The sequence below is a fragment of the Diadema setosum genome, chromosome 6, assembly GCF_964275005.1.
Source record: "Diadema setosum chromosome 6, eeDiaSeto1, whole genome shotgun sequence".
In the NCBI taxonomy this organism is placed as follows: domain Eukaryota; kingdom Metazoa; phylum Echinodermata; class Echinoidea; order Diadematoida; family Diadematidae; genus Diadema; species Diadema setosum.
Genome location: NC_092690.1, coordinates 11,022,682 through 11,039,049, shown reverse-complemented (window position 1 = coordinate 11,039,049; position 16,368 = coordinate 11,022,682). Strand labels below are relative to the sequence as shown.

General features: G+C 41.4%; 1 protein-coding gene across 1 annotated transcript in view; it reads left to right on the top strand.

The window, feature by feature from the left end:
* LOC140229524 (uncharacterized) overlaps positions 1-16,368 on the top strand; it is a 153,999-nt gene that overhangs the window by 74,867 nt on the left and 62,764 nt on the right. The window contains 18 exon segments of the mRNA XM_072309772.1: positions 414-570; positions 1,258-1,561; positions 2,244-2,460; positions 2,901-3,079; positions 3,536-3,715; positions 5,259-5,609; positions 6,266-6,403; positions 7,665-7,820; positions 8,345-8,560; positions 9,319-9,504; positions 10,046-10,225; positions 10,633-10,830; positions 11,754-11,870; positions 12,414-12,616; positions 13,023-13,371; positions 14,069-14,227; positions 14,807-15,038; positions 15,748-15,941. Of these exon segments, the coding sequence (XP_072165873.1) occupies positions 414-570; positions 1,258-1,561; positions 2,244-2,460; positions 2,901-3,079; positions 3,536-3,715; positions 5,259-5,609; positions 6,266-6,403; positions 7,665-7,820; positions 8,345-8,560; positions 9,319-9,504; positions 10,046-10,225; positions 10,633-10,830; positions 11,754-11,870; positions 12,414-12,616; positions 13,023-13,371; positions 14,069-14,227; positions 14,807-15,038; positions 15,748-15,941 (3,716 nt within the window).

Here is a 16,368-nt window from a genome sequence, read left to right as displayed (position 1 = left end):
CTCGCCTTTCTGCGCCAGGAGTGTCACTGTGTGATAGATACTGTGCACCAGAAAATTTCATAACTGAAATGTATTGTTGCTCTTGTGTAAATTTGTATTACCAACGTGTTAATTACTATAATTATCATTTTTATCACTTTTTCATTACAGTCATTATTCCATCATATTCATGTTTGACTGTCATAAATCAGAATTATTACAATGTACCAGCATTGTTATCCCTAGTACATACATTTGTAGTAGTAGTATAGTACATGACTACATGTGTAGTTGTGTATTAAAGCTGTGATATTAGTCAGATGGCATTACCTTTGAATGAGGCACATAAGAAAGAGCTTAAGTGAATGCTATGAGAACTGTACTATACAATGCCTCTTTTTGATGACTTGTGCTGTTGCATGATAACATACTAGGTTCTACTGTCTGCCCGAGAATGAGACCCTCGGACACCCTGACCTGGAGGCTGGCTATGCAGACTGTCCGGCCGGTTATTACTGTCCGACGGGCACCGGTCTCGACTGGATGCCATGTCCTGCTGGGACGTACAGTGACCAGACAAACCTGTACATGGTGAGTTGCATGATCCATGAGTGACGAGATTCAAGTAAAACATCAGAGACTTGAAATTGAGAACAAGAAGGTTGTAAACACTCCCAAGGATTAATGGATGTATAGCGCCCTTCTACCTCTGATGAGATGAGAGTTTGATGGGATGATGCATAGTTACTGTTTTCACTTACATGTATGCTGCACTTCATACCTAGGAGGGCAGCAATCATACACAATTACACTTTTAATTCCCCATGACAACACAGTTATTCGTAGCCTGGAATTATCCTACCAAATGACTTGGCCCACTCTTCATTCTGTGCAGTGCAGATTAGGGTAATAATTTTTTAAAGACTCCACGCCCCGCATTCCTTATCTTTATAACAATGTTATGAGGTTTCCAGTGGAAACAGCTAATCCTAAAGCTGTATACTTAAGCTACATGTTGTATTGATTCATTGACAATTTCTTTAGGTGCATGTATAGTCCTCCTCATGAACAAAAGTCAGTGCTGGCCCAAGATGTTTAGATTCTTTTATTGTAAAGTTACATGTTGTTGTCTTTACTTTAATGGACATATCAGGTGACTGTGCAGTGAGATGTTGCCCTGTGAATCTGTTACAGTATTCAAAAGGAAATGCAAACCACAAAATGAGCATCCTTTTTTCCTGACCCTATTCTTTCGTTCTGATCTTCTCTCCGATATAGATTGAGCAGTGTACCGACTGTCCTGTGGGCACCTTCTGCCCCGATGCCGCCGCAACCAACGTCACGAACCTCTGCCATGAGGGATACTGGTGCAACTCCGGTGTGGACCGAGGCACCCCGCACACGCCCGGCAACAACGAGACGTACAACGACACCTGCCCTGTCCTGGGAGGCTATACCGGTGTCGGAGGGGTGTGCCCCAGGGGTCACCGATGCCCGGAGGGGGTGGGGCTCCCCATCGGATGCGACGAAGGAACGTATCAGGACAACGAGGGCCAAGGAGAATGCAAGGAATGTCCAGAAGGTACAGCACGAGGGTGCTATCATTTCTAACTTGAGTTAGATGGACTGTTAAAGCTTTGTTTTCTTTGTGTATGTGTGTGTGTGTCTTTAAAGCTTGGATGCTGGTTTACTACATGTGTACTGTGCATCAAATGAATTCGACAGTACTGGGCCCTGTTTTATGAAGAGATAAGATTGATTATAAAGTTGATTTCAACTGTAAGTCTATGGCAACCTGTGTGGTAAGGAAATTTAAAATTGATTTTATCTTTTTATAAAACGGGGCCCTGGTCAATCATTGTAGGTTGTGACTTTTTGTAACCTATGTGTTCTTGTATTTGGTGGCAAAAGAAACAAGCAAACTAGCCAACATCAATTTTGAGCTTATACAGTACCTCATAATGAACAATAACAATTGTACATGTATGATTGATTTTGTTGTTGTTGTTCTGTGAAAATTAGTGATATGTGTATTTTTGAAGCTTGCTTGTTACATCAGTGAAACTTTCACCCTAGATTTTAAATTATAGTTTTATGGCTTTGATGACTTTCATGATTTCTGTAGCGGTTGCTCTTTGTAAAAATTTAGATTTGCTATAAGTAGTGGTTGATACAAAAGTACATTAATAAGGCCTATGGAGCTGTATTATTTCTGACTGCTTAAATCATTCTACTCCCCCTTTTGATATTTTCACTCAATGCAGGCTTCTTCTGTCCAGCAAACTCCACGGACTACCAGTTCAACATCTGTCCAGCCGGCTACTACTGTCCAAACGGCACAGAGCACGGTCAGCAGTTCCCTTGCTGGCCGGGCACTTACAACAACGCTACCGGTCAGACAAGCAACTCCTCCTGCCTGTCGTGTCTGGGAGGCATGTACTGCATGGGATACCACAACGAGTGGCCTACCAGCAACTGCAGGTACTGAGTGATGTGTCAGTGGACTTTGGAGGTAGAGGGAGAAGTGATGCGGTGGTTGCCATGGTTACTTTCATTAGGAAGATGTTATACACTGTTGGTAGCTAATTGGCATTGAATGTCAGATAGATTCAAAGGTTGTAGAAAAAAGAGATACGTAGAGTGTTGCTTTGTAACTATATTTCATGATAAGTCACACTGTACAATTTGTATGTCCCACGTTGCTTATTTAGTCTCAGTGATGAATATACCAACTTTCACCTATTCAGTCTCACTGAAAAATGTGTTTAACTGTCATAGCCTTTCCATGATGTACAATTGTATAGCCCCCAAACGGTTACATGTCTTAGTGACAATTACTGCGATAAAGATGTCACTGATTCTGTTAAGTTTTTCTATGCCACGTGTCTTTCAAGATTCTCTATGCCCTTTTTTGATCCCAGTGATGGCTGGTACTGTATGTCCGGAGCCTCGAGTCCAATGCCGTCTGACCCCAGCATCGGAGGTCGCTGCCAGGCCGGTCAGTACTGCCCAGGTGGCTCGGAGCTGCCCACCGACTGCGACCCCGGGATGTACTGTCATCGGGCGGGGCTTGCTCTGCCCCAGCTCGAGTGTCATCCAGGTGAGAGGGCGGGGTCCAGAGAGGTGCAGGGTGACACCATTGGTGTCCCGGAGTAAACAGGAGGAGGGCATCACTGGTAGTCAGGGAGATAATAAAGATGTCATTTTTAGTTTTATTTGCTTGTTTGTTTGTTTCATTTCCACCTGAGAAGATGGCTGAATACCCCATATACATCTGCAATAGCTGGTCTTTCATGGGGTCCAGTTGGATGTTAGGTGGGACCATTTCACCTTTGTGATGAATAAATGAAGCTGGATCTTTTATGTGCATGAGTTGTAAAGCAGTACGTATAAAATGATTGGGACTGACAATATTGTGAAATTATTTCGAGAGAAATTTTGCCCCAGCATTGATGAAATATGGTGGATGGTATGCAAAATCGTTCCATCTGGACTTATTTGATGAACACATTGACCTAATTTTTGAATTTTTTGTCATGTTTTTTTCTTTCTGAAGGGTACTACTGTATCAGTGGTGCATCCATAGGTAACCCTACAGACAACATTACAGGCAATGTCTGCCCCGAAGGATACTACTGTCCACAGGGCAGCTACTCTCCCACAGCTTGTGACATGGGCTATTACCTGGATGCCACGGAGCAGTCTGAGCTTTCTAGCTGCAAGAACTGTACCGAGGGTAAGTAGTGAAAGCCCTTGTGTGTTTTTAGGCATATCTGTAGCCTGAAATCTCAATTTCAGAGATGAAAGAACATGTTTTCAGTACCCTAGGGAAAGTTCTTGCTCATCTCAAAAGTCACTCATAGGTGAGAAACTATGATAATTTTTAATATCCATGTGTGACCATCTGTCCTGCATTAGTAGTGAGTTTGCTTAACCCTAAAAAGACTGGGCTATTTTGGTAGCTCGAAAGACTGGGGGGGGGGGGGGGGCCTAAAGGGCCTCCCCTTAAGATCTCGGCCGTGGATCGCGCGATCGCCGCGGAAATTTGCACAATGGTAGTGTGCGATATAATCTACAAGATTGTATATTTAGATTTTCCAAAATAGTCTTCTTTTATTTTATTTTGATTAATTATGCTAATTTATGCGAGAAATCAGACTTTTTTATCTAAATCAGTAAATAAAGCTCCAAAAGTGCTCATTTTTGGTCTAGATATTCTGTGTAGCATTCTTAGTAAATGTACTTGAAAAAAAATTCGGTATCAAAACTAATTTCTTATTTATTTTATTGTTTTATGAATTTCTTATGTATTTCCTTGTTTTTCGACCTTTTGTTTTTGTTGTTTTTTTCAGCAAAATTTGTGGCAGACCCTTTTTGAAGCATAATAATACTAAAACAAATTGATTTTAGCCATTGAGAGTAAAAATAAGCATATTTATATGAACCATGTGATAAAACTCAATTTGTATTGACTTTGTACACAAAATCACATTTTTGAGCCATTTTCGGTCTCACGTGCATGTACAAAAAGTTATGTAACTTCAGAACCGTACCCCCGGGCGTCACAAATTTGGTGTCAAAATGTGCGGGAAACTCGAAAGAAAAAAGTCATAGAGCATCGCGGCGAGAGCATTGCGTGTTGCTGAGTAATCGCGCGAAATGTCGGGGGGGGGCCTTTTAGGCCCCCCCCAGTCTTTTTAGGGTTAATGGTACCCCTACAAAGTCCTTTGGAGGGTGTACTTTTCATTTCTCTTGTTTGCAAACATCTCTATCGAATACCTTTTATTGGTATCGCCTCGATTTTTGGTACACCTTTGAACATTGTGTGTGCATGCTCTGGGGGTTTGAAAAGCGATAATGAACATCAACGTATGCCCAGAAAGTCATCAAACTGCTCAGTCAAATGCACGTAATATAAACATTAGAGAAGTTGTTTCAGATCAAGGTGCGTGTAATTTGAGGTGTTTGGGGACTGATCTTTTTAATTCAGTGTCTCTGTATGGGAGCAATCTTACACTCTCAGATTTCTCAGGGATATTATCCATACAATACAAAAAACTACAATGTCAGAAAATATTACATTTTTGTGTGCAGATACAAGGAAAACCCCAAAGCCTGTATCTATGCACTGTCGAAATTTCCGTGCAGAGAAAGTGTTTAGCCTTGAGCTTCTTATGTACATTGTATGTTGCTGCCCTGTAGGTTGTATAATATTATGTGCACTTTGTGGCATATGAAGTGTCTATTTTCTCATGTGCACTTAATGTTTTTATTTGAAGGAATGTATTGTGGAGAGGAGGGACTGCCCTCACCCACAGCCGACTGCCAACGGGGCTACTACTGTCCCCAGGGGCAGACTGTGGCTACTCCGCCGGACTACGCCTGCCCTGAGGGCCACTTCTGTGAGACCGGTAGCGCTGTCCCGACGCCGTGTCCGTCAGGCACCTTCCAGGACACTCCGGGCCGATGGACATGCAAGACCTGTCCCGAGGGGTTCTACTGCAATGCCACTATCGGCCCGGTGGTGTGGTATGGGTCCTACATCTGTCCCAGCGGCTACTACTGTCCGAATGGAACGGAGTACGCGGAGCAGTTCCCTTGTCCGTTTGGCACTTTCAACAATCTCACAGGTAAGCAAGACTCAGTAGATCTTGCTGACTATAACTGCCAATTGTATTTGTACATATATAATCAATATGTTATGTCACCGCTTAAACATGACTACATTAAATCTTGTCATAGTTTCATACAAAGCCCCCCGTTTTTTTTCAGAACCAAATAAACTTTTTCTTAGTTTCAGATGGTTCAGAAAGTGTTCGATAAAGTACAGTTTGTATATGCTATCTAAAGAACTTTACTAATGTAAAATGTAAACAAAAAGTCCATAATTTTGAGTGACGCTATTATGAGATTTGATTGATTGTAAGATTGTTTTAAGCACAACACAATGGCTTTAAATGAACAGTCTTTGTCATTGTCTTTATGCTGCTGGAACCAAAAAGTTAAGTCCACCTTTTTTTTTTTGTATATTCATACTGTAGTTATTGATCGAACAGCTGCTTGCATATTATTATATATTTTTGATTTGCAAATGTTAATTAGACTTGATATAAAAACATTATGAGCAGTGTAAAAAGCCATTATGTAATGCAACCAGCTATGAAAATTTTTTTCTCTTCAAAGTTTTTTTCTGCTTCTTGCTGCACTGTTGATTTGATTCCATACAAATCTACTTTCAATAGACCTGCTGGTGATTTACTGTATCACTCTCTGATATTTCTGGTAGGCATACCATCTGAAGATGACTGCACTCCTTGTACCGGAGGCTACGCCTGTGATCAGACGGGTCTCTCCTATCCTCCCGTTCTGTGCGCTGCTGGTTACTTCTGCCGACGAGGATCCAACATCACCACACCGACATATGGTGAGGGGGAAAATCTCTTCCCTATTCATCCGTACATTGTCGCTGATTCTTTGTGAAGATGCAATATTATACCCCATTATAAGCCAGTTCATACATTGTAACTTCCGTGAGATATGTGTAAAGCATTTGTGATGCAATGATTATTCTTGTAATCCTTACAAATGTTGCTCTCCAGCTAGTGCACCCGAGAGTGTTCAGTAAAGACCATTATTTGGCAATATCATTAGAGAAACTCTGTTAATTCATTCAAGTACGAAGCAACTGCATGTACGTGTACAATGTATATGGATACTTGTGCAGGTGTTCAATGACCGAGCATTTTGGTCACATGGCCTATGCAAGTTCATTCAATTTTTAAATATGAAACTCATGAATATTTACATTGGACAAGCTCACAACATGCATTATTTCACTTTGAAAAAAACATTTAAGTGAAGTGCCTATTGAACCAAGTGAGAAAAAAAGAAAGGTAATTTGTATCATCCAAGCTGCACATGATTCTGTATGAACTTATATAATTATACAAAATTGTAGGCACAGTTTTGTCATGCTGGATTGTGCTCAATAGCTACAGCTCAAGGTTTAACAATGGAGAATAAAGCAAATCTTCAAAGGGTGAATACTTTCCATGAACTCTTTGGGATTCTCCCACCTGCAATAAAATGCAATCTTGAAATGGGTCCACCCTGTACTGGGAATTCATTGCAGTGTATATTGTGACACTGCCACCAACTATTGTAAATGCCAGACAGTTAGTGGATGGTACAGTGTATACATATACGTGTAGTATTGGTAGGGATGAGGATTGTGCTTTAACTTTTTGTGAGATACCAAGAAACCACTTATGCAGAATAGTACAGAGCATACCATTCTAAGAGGAATTCAAATTTTATTTGATGAAAATTGGTTTTGGAATGGCTGAGACATCCAAAAACAACGTGAAACAAAGTAATCGTATTTAAAGGTGGGTCCCACCTTTTATTAGGATTACTCTGTTTTTGGTATCTCAGCCAATTCAAAACCAATTTTCATCAAATAGATGTTGACTTCCACTTGGAATTACAGTACATGCTCTTTCATATTACATAAGAGGTTTCTCGTTATCTATCCCCAGAATGTTAGAAACCTGAAGTTACAACGTAGGTCTCAACCAAAACTACATTGTATACGATCCCTTAAAGGGACAGTGTGTGTCAACAGTGTGTAGTGCTGTGTGGACATGACGATCAAGGGCATTTCTGTCAATTTATTGTATCAATAGATGACTTCAACAACGAGTGTCCAGCGGGCTCGTACTGCCCAGAAGGGACAGACAGCCCTATCCACTGTCCAGAGGGCTACTTCAGTCCAAACATCAAGCTTCAGTCGGTGGAAGAATGTCTTAACTGCACAGAAGGGTACTTCTGCAATCAAACTGGTAAGTATCAGATTAATGTGTGCTCTAATCTAATTTGCTACTGATCATAGTCTTGATGTAGCTTACAATACTTCCATAAAAATGATATGAAATGAGGATAATAAATGAATATAATGGATACAGTCTAGGTGGAGATAAAACTGATGATGGTATCATACAGCTGTATGTGATGATTGAATAAACCTGTGTTCCAAGTTTATCAAACAGACATGTTATGAATACCATTAGTTATGTGATGTGAATGTGCATTTAGATTATGCCAACACCAAGAAAAGGAAAAATTGGTTTATTGACTGTTTAAAGTCATACTAGACAATTATCTTTAAACCGGTTGAAGTCTTTGATGCACATCTTCCTCTCAAATTTGAGCTTTGAAGTCCCAAATTACTTTGTACAATTGAGACAAGTCATTTTTCCTTTTTTTTTGGGGGGGGGGGGAGGGGGGTAAATTCAATGCAAACAGTGCCAATTAGTGTTGCCAATTTGATACACTCTGAAAACTTTGTGTATCCTCCCACGCACAGGACTGACGGAGGTCAGTGGTCCTTGCTCCCCGGGCTACTTCTGCGAGGAGGGCTCCACCACGCCCTACCGACAGATTTGTCCCGAGGGTCACTACTGTGGGCTTGCGACCTTTGACCCCACCCCATGCCCGAACGGAACCTTCTTCAACGACACTGGCATCTCCACCGAGGAGGAGTGTTTCCACTGCACACCAGGCTTCTACTGTAATGGTCTAGGTGAGTGTGAACACACCCTGTGGCTCCTGTGTGGTTTTGTTGCTCCCTTCGCTGTTGCTGTACAATATAAGTGTGTAAATACTGAAATTAAATACTACATAAAAGTTTGTTAGCATTGTCATATTCTTTTTTTTGCTCTGTGACCTAATACCACTCACCCTTATGGATATTCTTGGTGCTTTAAGTGAAGCTATCTGCATTAATTGTCGTAGTCAACCATTGCAATGTATTATCCACAAAATGTCTTATTTGGCATTTTGATAAATTCTATGCTCTGTATTTGAGTGATGAAAATTGCAATTTTTGAGAATGTTGGCTTTATGCAAAGTCCTTTCCTTGTTTGTAGATCAGAATGTTGCAAACTGTAAGAGAATTGCATGTTGAAAGTCTCTTTTTTGTTGTTGTTGTTGATGTTCTTGGGCAAATTTGCAACAGTTGGTTTTTAATGTAGAATTGGGTGTCACTTTAAGATCTTATAAATCTGTTGCCAATAAAGCTGTGTCATTACATTGGGTAATCATATTGCTGAGGATGGTGGTGGTACACTTGTACTTATTAACCTGTTGAGGACGAGTCGCGAGTATAGTCAGGCTGGTGTCTATGGGAAATGTGTGTTGTAGCAAAATTGGTCCGTACTCAATGGGTTAAACAGAGCTTGCTCATGGAGTGGCCATATACAACTTGGTTAGTTTTTGTATGTTTAGCCATCGTGTTTATCAGAGCTACATGTAGTGTTCTGGGTTGTAATCTCTGAACAGGTCTGGTAGAGCCAACAGCCGAGTGCGATCCGGGCTACTACTGCCCCCAGGGCTCTTCCCACGCCAAGGCGGTCATCTGTCCGATCGGCAAGCAGTGCCCGCTGGGCAGCGCCGAGCCGCAGGATTGCATCGCCGGTTCCTACACGGACAGTGAGGGTCAATCCGAGTGTCAAGTGTGTCCAGAAGGTGTGTGGCGCCCTCAGATGCTCTTCTATTAAACATCTCAAAAATACATGCATTGATAACTTCCACAGGAGCCAACAGTATTAGAAGAAGAAGAAGACCAAACAAGAAGAGAAAGACATAATTCGCATGTAAAGTTAACTTACCTTACATAAGGTGAACTGTTTCCTATTTATGTTTTCCACTTTTAGCTCAGTGACGGATTAAATGATGATGGGTCTGCCATTCTGAATATGAGTGAATTAATGACAATCACGTAGAATCACCTACAGTAGGATAATGATATGTTTAATGTATGTACAACGGTATCAAACATATACAGCAAGATTTATGTGAGTGATTCATAAATAAAACATTGAAGAATCTTAAAGAGTTAATCCCCATGATTACAAGATTTGATTTAAATGCATGCAATTATTTAATGATGCTTATATGCAATGCTGTAGAAACCAGTGGGCAAGTAAAATGGAATATGATATTCAACTTTTTCTCCCTAAGACCTTGGAGCAAGAAAATTATGCTTTTATGTGTGTCTTCTCCCAAGGCTACTACTGTGTCCCTGAGCTGGTGGTTGAGGGTGATGCCGGGACCACCAGGACAACATGCCCACAGGGATTCTTCTGTCCCAACGGGACTGGACACGACTGGCAGCCCTGTCCGGCGGGAACGTACGGCCAATCCCAGGGACTCACCGAGGTCCAAGACTGTACCCCATGTGATTCAGGTGAGTCTTCCAAGGGATACTTACTCCCCAGCATAGCCACCCCACCCCACCCACTAGCTGTACAAGTACTACTGACATTTGCAATCAGGGCTGACGAACAGATGTGTACTTCACAATGAGTGTACTTAAAAAAAAAAAAGTGGCTTCTTAGCTTTCTTATCGTAGAGTGCAAATGCCAGTACTTCATCAAGAAAATGTGTCAGCCAGTTGTACCTAGCTTTGAACAGCATGCCAAAAACAAATCAGACTACACTGTGTTGATGCACACTCAGTATTCGCTATAATCAAAACTGTATGCAATGTAGTACAGTCACATAGATGTATATTGTACTTGTATACAGTAGGTTTAATGTCTGCAATGCTTCAAATGTTTTACCTGTGATGAAACTAATCATCCTAACCCTCAGGTCACTATTGTATGGGAGTCAATCTCACCGCTCCCAGTGACTCCTGTTCCCGTGGCTTCTACTGCGTGTCCGGAGCGGACAGGCCCAACCCGCTGTACCTGAACGACAGCCAGTGTCCGACAGACACCGTCCATCCCATCATCGGTCACATCTGTCCCGAGGGTCACTTCTGTGTCCAGGGATCAGAGTACCCAGAGGGTAAGACTGGACTTGACTCTCCTCAACCAGACTGAGATGTTGCCTGTATCCTGCAGGAATTCTTTCTTTAACCTGTTGAAGACTTGGCTTAAGTACACTCCTACAGATGGCTAGGGAGAATGCATGTTATATAAAAAAAATCAACACCGTTCCTCATTGGGTTCAAGTTCAAGTTCAAGTTCAAATTTATTCATTTTTCCACAATTAAGTAATATAAACATAAATCTCACTTTCTTGAGTGACAGAAACAATGCATGTAAATTCATACAAAGAAAACAACAATGATGGGAGAAACTTACAATATCAATACATTGCAATTGTTGCAGAGGTAACGAAAATGAAAGAATTGTCAATATGCTCTGTGTGAAAAAACAGAGGGACCCACTAAAAAGACAATGCTTGTAAGAGTGTGGGCCCCTAAGGTTAATCCTTACCTCTTGTTGTCTGTCCAGGAATGCTATGTAATGTCTCCTGATATATGACTACCATCTACAGTAGTATTGAGGATACATTTTAGTACTTCTTTTAATTGCTATTCTTCACAATATTATAAATGTAGTAAAGTGGTAAATATAATGATGTTGTTTTTTATGATTATAATAGAATGATGATTGTAGTGATAATATTGATAGTAATATTGAGAGTAATGGTTGTGATAATGATAAGTGATAATAATGATTACAACTGCTTCATACTGATATTGATGATGACGATGATGATGACGATGATGACAATGACGACGATGATGATGATGATGATGATGAGTGTCACATTTCTAGCATTCTTCTGGTTCTACTTCTCCTTCTTTACGTTGTTATCATCATCATTATTATAATTAGTTGCATCAAATGAAGCTTTCCTCTAATCTCAGGTCCAGTAAATATGTCTTAATGTTTTTATGTTCCATTTTGGTATCCCATCAGGCTGTGTAGCAGGAAGTTACAACGATCTGCCAGGAGCCTGGGAGTGCAAGGACTGCCCCATGGGATACTATTGCTATGGCAACACCACAGACTACCAAGCCAATGAATGTCCCTCTGGTGAGTGTGTCACCCCCAGCCACTTCACAAGTCATTGTTGTACACATTCCAGATGAGTAGAAACACTGCTGTACAGAAATACACACAAAGCCATGTAAATTTCTTGTAATTAATGTACAGTAAGCAAGTTTTCAGTGTAGGTGAAGGATAGCTTTACAAGTCATCTGAATTAGATATCCATGCATCTCATCCATAATCTCTGAAGATGATGTTCATATTTTTTGTGGGGAGAACAGCTTTAACAAAGTGAATGATTGTTGATGGGGGGGGGGGGGGGGGGTCCTGTAACACCATGGTGGTGTTACCAGAAATATGGTGTGACAACAAACCTCTCTACCTCATTTACATCGTCATGCAAACTTTCACACAAGACTCGATCATTGCTGGTTTTGTAATGTGCTTTGCAAGCATTCCATGCATTGATCATTGATGAGGATATAATGGTTGGGAAGGTGTAGCATTCGTAGATTTAATTTTATTTACTCTTGGAATGAGAGTGCAAGGCAAGTTGCTTGTATATTTTCCGTCCCGTCTCCCCACCAGGCTACTACTGCCCAACCAACACGCCAGACCCCTACGCCTTCCCCTGCCCACCGGGGACCTTTAACAATCTGACCGTCCAGCACGAAATCGCTGCCTGCGTAGACTGCCTGCCCGGCTGGTACTGCGCTGGTTACGGGAACTCGCACCCCATGGATGAGTGCGATGAGGGATGGTACTGCAGTGGTGGTGCTAATGAGACTCAGGTGAGTATAAGTCATATTTTGTAATTGAAGTGGAGTAGGTTTGAAAATTTACCCTCTTATATTAGATCTGCAGTGATTGTTTTAATGAGTTTTAAAAAGGTCATTCAATAACTCTCAAGGATTATGAAAAAAAAAAGTTTGCGGAGTCATTCACGAATATGCCATAAGTCATTTGGTTATTTGGTCATTAATTATAAAGAGAAGAGCAAAAGGTTGCTGGTATGTTGCATACATACTCAAAATGTGAGTAAGGATCTTCATTGTAATCTTGGATAATTTTTGTTTTTACTTCATCACAAATAGCTTTTATTGACAAAACAGATGAGATAAAGATTTTGGAAACCTGTGGCAGTGAAAGATGCATTTTTCCCAACTCATTGAGTTTTATTTGATGTTACCACGGCAGCCAACCAACAATGGAGGAGAATGCCAGCCAGGGTACTACTGCCCTCGCGGGTCGTCTGCTCCCGTCCCCTGTACCGCCGGAGAGTACTGCAATCTCGCCGGACTCGCCCGGCCGACCAACTCGTGCGACCCGGGCTACTACTGCCCGACAGGATCGGACAACCCGCGCCAGGAGGACTGCACCGTCGGTCACTACTGTCCCCTTGGAAGTGCCTTGCCTGTGCCGTGCTCGAATGGGACGTACAACCCATCGCTGAACCAGGACGAGTTCTCCGATTGTCTGCCCTGCCGGGCAGGCTACTACTGTAATGAGACAGGAGCTAGCACTACAAGCGGAATCTGTGCAGCCAGTGAGTTGAAGGGTCACATGATTGCCTACACAAATTCTTGTCATCCATATTTTGCAAAATATAACCCAGAACATGCCATCTAATGTGAGTATGATTACTACCATCAGGGAGGTTATCTTTTTGTCAGCCTTTTTTTTTTTTTGTCAGTCTGTGCGTTTGTTTGTCTGATTAAAAAATAAGCCAAAAGTTATGAAAGGATTAGCATGAAACAGGAAACGTCAAGACTGATCCAAGGAAAAGATTATTAGAATTTTTCTGTGATTTGGAACGCTGGCTGGATCCAGGGTCTATCTGTGATTAAACACTGTTTGTCATTTCCAAGTCCATTATGGATTTCAAAGTTAATGTAGTGATAGTGGTCTTCATGCTGAAGTATTGAAATACATTTCCCAAGGTTTCAAATTTGTATGTTATTTGTTTTTCATGCTAATATTGTATAGTCGTGATCGTTGCTCTGTGTTGTGACAAGATTGGAATTGCTGAAGACATCTACCACTCACATACAGCATGTATGGGTTGCAAATTGATAATAATTTCATTTACTTTCAGCTGAATCTTCATCTATAAGCATAACATAATGTGATGCAATAACTACCTCTCGATATGTTCTGTGATGTTGTAACAGAAAAGTCCATAATGCTTTGCAAGGAGGACTGATATCTAACATACTCTCTCTTTGCTGAAAACTTTCCTCTAGGGTACTACTGTCCAGCTGGTCAGGTGACCCCAACCCCGGCCGACTTCCTGTGTCCCACCGGTCACTACTGCGTGGAGAACTTGCCGACGCCCACTCGCTGCCAGGATGGCACCTACCAGGACCAGATGGGACAAGATTCCTGTCTGACCTGTGAACCAGGTAATAATGATATAATGCTGATGCTGATGATGGAGGTGATGATGATGATGATGATGATGATGATGATGATGATGATGATGATGATGATGATGATGATGCTGCTGCTGCTGAGGGTGGTGGTGATGATGATGATTATACAATGTAAGTAACATTCATAAAATGCCTATAACAGGCATTTGATAGTGCATTGATAGAGGGCAGAAACGTTTGATTAGTAATGATCACGAATATTGTGATATGTGCAAATATGCACCGTAGCAAAGAAGAGAAAAAAAATATTAGTGATTGAATAAGTGAGATTTGACCATTGATTCAGACTCATCTACACTTTGAGCGTTTTGAATATGACAGGGGAGTATGTTCCAATGACCTGGCTCAATCACACAAAAAAAAATGCTTTCGCCCCATAAAGGGTACAAATGTGACAAACATATGATAGTTGCAGAGTAGAAGAAGATGTACAATGTCATGTAACAGTTGGAAGTAGTGACATTAGCCCTTTGAAGATTAGTCCCTGGGTATGCTCAGGCAGATGTCAAATAATCACTATCAACTAATTCACTGTCTTGTCCCATACAGGATACTTCTGCGACAACACCCTCTATGCCGTCAGTGACCTGTCCAACGCGTCGTGTCCGTCTGGTTATTACTGCCCCGCCGGCACCAAGCGAGCCAACGAGTTCCCGTGTCCGCCGGGCACGTACAACAACCTGACCAACTCCGTCAACGAGTCGTCCTGCACCCCTTGCCTGGCCGGCTTCTTCTGCCAGACTCCCGGTCTCAGTGACCCGGAGGGCGAATGCTACCCAGGGTAGGTGCCTCAGACATTGTGGGTTGCAGATTGGACCAATGAATACCCACAACTGGTATTCTAACCAAAATGAGAATATTTTTCAAGTGGACATGTGATACTTGTATTTAGCTGTGTGCTACGTTTGCACTCCTGGCTTAGTTGATGGTTTCTTCTCTTCCAAAGTTTTACTCTGATACATGAACCGATCAATAAATTGTGATATGCCACAGCATAGTGAAAACATCTTAGCTACATCTTTATCATAGAATTTACATCATACTGCAATTCTGGCATAAATACTTGGAAAAGCTACAACTGTACATGTATGGCTTCAAATATCAGTGAATGTCTTCAAAAATATGTTGATGCATTTTGGTGTCAAAAGGATGTGGCGCACTAACAGTTAAGCATGCTTCCCAATAGTGACTGGTCTTGTTATTGGATTGACCTTTCAGCAGTCAGATCACATTTGATTAATTCTATTTGACAAAAGTGTGTAGTACACGTATAATAGATTGCTTTTCTTGATTGGAAAGAGTTTTTTTTTTCTTCAAGCTAACATTAATTCTCTTTTTCTAAAGGCCAGTTACAATTTTTGTAAAAAAGATGTCTATGTTTTTCACCAATAATCCAGTGGTATTACTGTGGAAAACAGAAATCATAGAATGCTTTATTTAAAAAACAAAAACTATGTGCAATCTGTTTTATCATATTTCTATTGCCATAGATACTACTGTTTGATGGGAGAGGATAACCCGACTCCCAACCCATGCCCTGAAGGGAACTATTGTCCCTCCGGTAGCTACAAACCCACTCCTTGTCCAGCAGGAACCATCTCCAGTGGAATCACCAACGAGAATGTGACGGACTGCGCCCCCTGCGCTGCTGGTCGCTACTGCACCGCCAACAGCTCCAGCAATGGTTTGTCTCTCTACCGTCATCACTTGCTCAATTAGGCCGTTTCGTCTTGATTTTGGTTATATCGAGTGGAGCTTTAGATTTTCGCGACGGTTATGTTTAAAGGAAAAAAAAAACAACTATTCTGAGCATTCGCAAAATCGCTCATCAAAAGCAATCTACAGTATAGGTGGCATCATCTAAGTTTTCACTACGTGTTCTGAGCTAATTTTACTTCTGCACAAATTCAGGACGCAGAGAGCTACTTGATTCACCGATTGTATGGGGGCGCCATTGTAGTTTTGATGGATTACGTCCTTATCGTCGCTGGGGTGACAAGACCTCGTATCTCAAAAATGACAAATGTTCAGAAGAGCAAAAAAACATGGCGTCCAAAGCACTGTAGTGAATGGGATAGCCTTTCCTTTGACATGTCATGGTGGCTTCATTT